Source organism: Dipodomys ordii, unplaced genomic scaffold, assembly GCF_000151885.1.
Source record: "Dipodomys ordii isolate 6190 unplaced genomic scaffold, Dord_2.0 Scaffold157, whole genome shotgun sequence".
NCBI classification, from domain to species: Eukaryota; Metazoa; Chordata; class Mammalia; order Rodentia; family Heteromyidae; genus Dipodomys; species Dipodomys ordii.
Genome location: NW_012267373.1, coordinates 427,635 through 432,842, shown reverse-complemented (window position 1 = coordinate 432,842; position 5,208 = coordinate 427,635). Strand labels below are relative to the sequence as shown.

At 38.8% G+C, this 5,208-nt stretch overlaps 1 protein-coding gene across 1 annotated transcript in view; it reads right to left on the bottom strand.

Moving 5' to 3' along the window:
* The window catches only part of Fam184a (family with sequence similarity 184, member A), a 92,088-nt gene that overhangs the window by 52,263 nt on the left and 34,617 nt on the right, over window positions 1–5,208 (bottom strand). Inside the window, exons 2-4 of the mRNA XM_013032776.1 lie at window positions 2,283–3,137; window positions 1,414–1,549; window positions 110–291 (exon numbers count right to left, since the gene is read on the bottom strand). Of these exons, the coding sequence (XP_012888230.1) occupies window positions 110–291; window positions 1,414–1,549; window positions 2,283–3,137 (1,173 nt within the window). The remainder of the gene's footprint in view (window positions 1–109; window positions 292–1,413; window positions 1,550–2,282; window positions 3,138–5,208) is intronic.

Genomic DNA, 5,208 nt, shown 5'->3' with positions numbered 1-5,208 from the left:
TGTGTGTGTGTGTGTGTGTGTGTGTGTGTGTGTGTGTGTGTGTGTGTGTGTGTGTGTGTGCGCGCGCACACGCTGAAGGAAGGCAAAGATGTGTGTGCCCTCTTTTTACCTTTTCCAGCTCCAGAACCTGCTGCTTCTGCTCTTCATCCAGACTTTGAGTTCTACTTTCCAAAAAAGCTCTTTCTTCTTCAAGCTGACATAATCTCTCATTGGCCCTTGATTTTTCTGACTCTAAATCTTTAATTGTAACCTCCTGGCTCATTTGAGTTGCTTGAAGCATTCCAATGTGACCTAGCCCACAAAGAAGAAAATGCTCTTAATTTATAATTTATACTTCAGCTGCCCTGAGACAAGACAGTTTTATTTAATGACATAATTGAACTTTATATCTAAGTAAAATAAATTGCTGCACATGCAAGTTTTTCTTTGCCTTCCTAACTCTATAAAATGGAAGTATTTACCAGGGGAACACTTCTGGCCCAATTTTCTTAAATTAAGGAGTCCTTTCTCAGAGCAGTGATGCTGGTCTCTATGACTACTTCACTTTTTTTTTAAAGTCTGCAAGCTATATAAGTTGAAGTAGAAGCAACTCAGATGTTTATGTAAGAAGTGGGAAGAAACAGACAGTGAGAGACAGACAGAGACAGAGAGAATTGCATTTTGAGAGGAGGGTCACATAGAAAGCATAGTGTAAGACTGGAGGTTCTCAAAGTACCCTAGCCAAGCAGCAACACATTGCTGCAGACCCAGAGGTCAGAACATATGCAGGTAGAGCTCAACACCTGTAGTTTTACCAACTGTCAGTTATTCTGGTACAGGCTGAGGGTTACTACAAACAACTGCTTTGTGGGAAGGGAAATCTAGGATTGACCAATGAGCCACTGAGAATCAAACAAAGGCCTCAGACTGTTTTATGAGCCACATTAAACGCTCAGACACAATATCCCATCACATTTGACCTGGACCATCCTCCTCTCGTCCTCTAGTAAGGACTGCATAACAAGCACATTAGTCACTTCAGAACGGGCAACTCAGCTTTGATTTGTAAAAACACGCTTAACAACAAGCATTGTGAAATGAGGCACTGTGGGTTACCTGCAGTTCAACTAATGGGAATACTCCAAAGTATGTTTAAAGGACAAAGTCTTTTTGAATGACTGCTTCCTTTTGCTTTTACTAAGTACAGGTGGTTTTACATCCTAATCCTTGATGTTTTTCTAGAAAAAGATACTGTTAAAAATAAGTCACTCCTCATTTGCTTCTTTTGGGTAATTAGTAATAGAATTCTTTAGCAGAGACTCCAAATATTTTTAAAATATGGGAAGAAAATTTAAATATTCAACTAGAAGACATTTTTAAATATTCAAATTTATCTTGAACACTGAGTATTCCATGAAACTTTGTCAGACATACTGGCTTTGAGGACAAGATCTGAAGCTTGCTGTTGTAAACGTTCTCTGGCAGCTGCTAGCTCACTTTCCACTTCTTTGTGCCGGCTTAATAAGGCCATTTCTCCCTCCTTGGCATCATCAAGCTGTTTCTGAAGAACCTAAGCAAGAGGAAATAGACATGATCAAAATTGAGAATGATACTAAGCTAAATAATTTGCTAAAAACATAAGTCTCAGCTTTCTCTCATCAAGAAGTCTTATTTTCTGATGCTTTGTTTTAAATCTATAGGTGATGGAGATACTTACAACCTGAGTTTACAAGTCATAGGGACTCCTCCCCCTCTTGTATAGTCTATTATCTTACAGGTACAAAAAACAAAGCTATAATGCTGTCAATGCCAACAGAACAAAACTTACAGTGCCTTTTTAGCCTGGTCCATACTCTACTTTACCCTTGTTCAATTTAGCAATCAATTTTGTTCAGTATCTAAATATTGCCTAATGGGAATACCAGAGAAAACAAAAGAAAAAAAGAGAACAGGAAAAAACAACAATGATTAAACACTAATATTTTAAGTCTCCTAACCCACTTAACAAAATATAAGCAAGTTGTTTAACTAAAAGCCTTTCATAAATTATCAGGTTTTTGTTATATTGTTGGGCTCTTGATATCTGCAATTCTGACAGGATTGGTACAGGATAATAAAAATGATCCCTTGTTGAGTTTTCCTCATAAAAAGGTAAAAAAAAAAAAAAAGGCCCAACAATTTAAGTGGTGAAAATGAAGCCTGCCAGGTTGCAGCAAGAGAAAGCTGCAAGGAAGCCACAGGGAAAGTGGCAAGGGAATCACTCTGAGGGAAGGCAGGAGTTGAAAGGTCTACTCTTCACTCACCTGCACATTGCTCTCTGCTGTCGCAAGCGCCACCTGCAGCTTCTGGCATTTATCGAGAAGACTGCCTGCTTCATCCTGCACCATCTGCAACTCAGTCTTTAGTTTTCCTATGGTTTTTCGTAAGATTGCTTCTTGTCCCTGAAATTCTTTTCGAAGATCGGCTTCCTTCTCTTTGCTAGCCTTCAGGCTTTCAGCTGTAAAAAGCTGTGACCTTTTCAAAGTATCAAGCTCCCTTTCATAAAAGGACTGAGCTTTATTCAACTTGTCTTCATAATCCTCAATGATTTTTTTCTTTTCAAGTCTGAGCTCTTCTAGAGTTCTGTTTAAGGCCTCCAACTCCATCCTGTGCAGCTCCTCGGCCTTCTCCTGGCTTTTGCTTATGGAGGCACTGTGATCCTGCTGTGACTTCAGCAGCTCTTGTATCTCTCTTTGGTGAGCAGTTTGTAAATCTTCCAAAGCCAATCGTTTATCTTTTTCAAACTGTATTTGGAGCTGTCCAAAGCTCTGCAACCTTTCCTCAAACTTTCTTCTGATCTCCTCTACCTCTCTAGACATGGTCACTATGCGCTGGACATGCTGGGCTTCTGCACACAGCTGCATGTCCTCCACTCTCTGCTTATAGGCTTCAAATTCTGTCAGAGCTTGCTGTTTCATTTTAATGTGATCTTCCAAGGATGCTTCTAGAACTTGAATCTTTCTCTTAAGGTCTGACTCCTCTGTTACTTTGCTTTTATACTGTAGTATTTTTTCTCTTGTTTCTGCAAGAATTTGTTGGATTTCTTCTTCATGAGCATCTTTGAGGGCTTGAATTGCAGATTCATGCTCATCATTTTTGGTGTTCAAGGCATATATTACCTGTATTGGTTTGAAGGAGGGAGAAGAACTGAACAAACCACATTCTTTTACAACTTAAGCTATTTTTTCCCTTTGGGTTGCTACTTTTCCATATATATTAGTACTAGTTATGGTAAATATTAAATACTGAAAATTATTCCACACTCACTGATTTACTTAGCAAATTACTATTTTAGCACAAACTTTTCAATTCTGATTCTAAAGTATTCAAAATTAGCTGAGCATGGTGGCACATTCCTGCAATCTCAGTAGGAGACTGGGTAAGAGGACTGAGAGTTTGAATCTAGTGGCTACATAGATAATTTGAGGCCATGTCTCGAAACACAGAAAGCACTCAAAATTAAGAATGATGTGTCTCAAGTACAAGAGGAAAAAGGGACAAAGGAAGCCACTTAGCTAAAGAGAAAGGCGATCTTCCTAGGCATCATTCTAAGTTACCATTAGAAAGGACCAAAAAAAAAAAATTCCATGCTTTAGCATCTTAAAGATAAGAGGTGCTTTTACATGAGAGGAAGCACTGGGCTCCAAATGTTTCCCACAAAAAAACTCTTTTATCTGTTTATGTCCTTTTTAAATATTTAAAAGTTTTGAAATGCCCCTCAATGGATTAATGAAGAAAATGTGGTATATGTACATGATAGAATTTCACACATCCATCAGAATGATATTAGACCATTTGTAAAGAAACCCCCAAAATTATGTTAAGTTGGCCTGGAGAAACCAAGATGCATTAATTCCTTTATGTGTGGAAACTAGACGTAGCTTATACACTTGTAAGTATGTTGGGTGTACAGTTGGGTGGGTATGCAAGTGTAGACAAATATATTAACTGAAATATAGTAGATACAAGGGAGAACTGAAATAGGGTATTTTCTTAGAAAGGCAAACTCAAAGTTCAACCAAATAAACATCAGGAAGCAGGTACTTAAAAGGGGTAGGATGCTGTCAAGGGGAAAGAAATAGAGGAATGAAGAAAAGAGGGGGAGAATACAGTCAAAATTCAGTGTATCCTACAAAATTAAGAAGACTGAGGGAAGGTGCGTGGAGGGAGAGACTGGTGGGAATGTTGAAAGGGGTGACACTGATCAAGATGCATTGTATTCATAAACTGCTTTGTTAAACTGCAACTCCTCTGTATACCTACGAAGATAATAAAAAGAAGAAAAAGAAATACTATATGGAAGGGTTGAAAGGAGATAAATATATATATTAAAAAGAAATTTCCTTATTCTCCTATGGTTTGTTTTTCTTTTCTTTAGAACTATTTTATTTATAGTAATGAAAATCTGCTAATTTCTAAACAAAGAAAGGAATGGAAATTTCTTTGCTACTTTAAGAAGTCAAGTTCCAAACCAGGCACTGGTCTCTGACACACCTATAATCCTAACTACTGAGGAGTGGCTGACATCTGAGGAAGCCAGCCTGGACAGAAAGTCCATAAGACTCTTTTTTTTTTTGTCGGTTGTGGGGCTTGAACTCTGGGCCTGGGCACTGTCCCTCAGCTCTTCAGCTCAAGGCAAATGCTCTACCACTTGAGCCACATTGCCACTTCAGGTTTTCTGATTAGTTTATTGGAGTCTCACAGACTTTCCTGCCTAGGCTGGCTTTGAACTGTGATCTGCAGATCTCAGCCTCCTTGAGTAGATAGGATTACATGTGTGAGCCACTGCACCCAGGCAAGGAGACTCCTATCTTTGATTAACAACAACCAAAAACAAAACAAAACAAAACAAAAACAAACAAACTAACAAAGAGCTGGGCACTGGTGGCTCACGCCTATAATCCTAGCTACTCAGGAGGCTGAGCTCTGAGGATCTAGGTTCAAAGCCGGTCTGGGCTGAAAAAATTAATCACCAAAAAACGGAAGTGATGCTGTGGCTCAAAAGAGCTCAGGGAGGGGGAGGGGGGAGGCTGGGAAGGGATGGGAAGGGTAAACAAAGGAGGAGGCTGCAATGCTTGGTAAGAAATGTACACATTATCCTGCCCATGCAATTGTAACCGCTCTGTACAGTATGTTCACAAATAAAATAAAATTAAATTAAAAAAAATAATAATTGGCATTATAAAATAG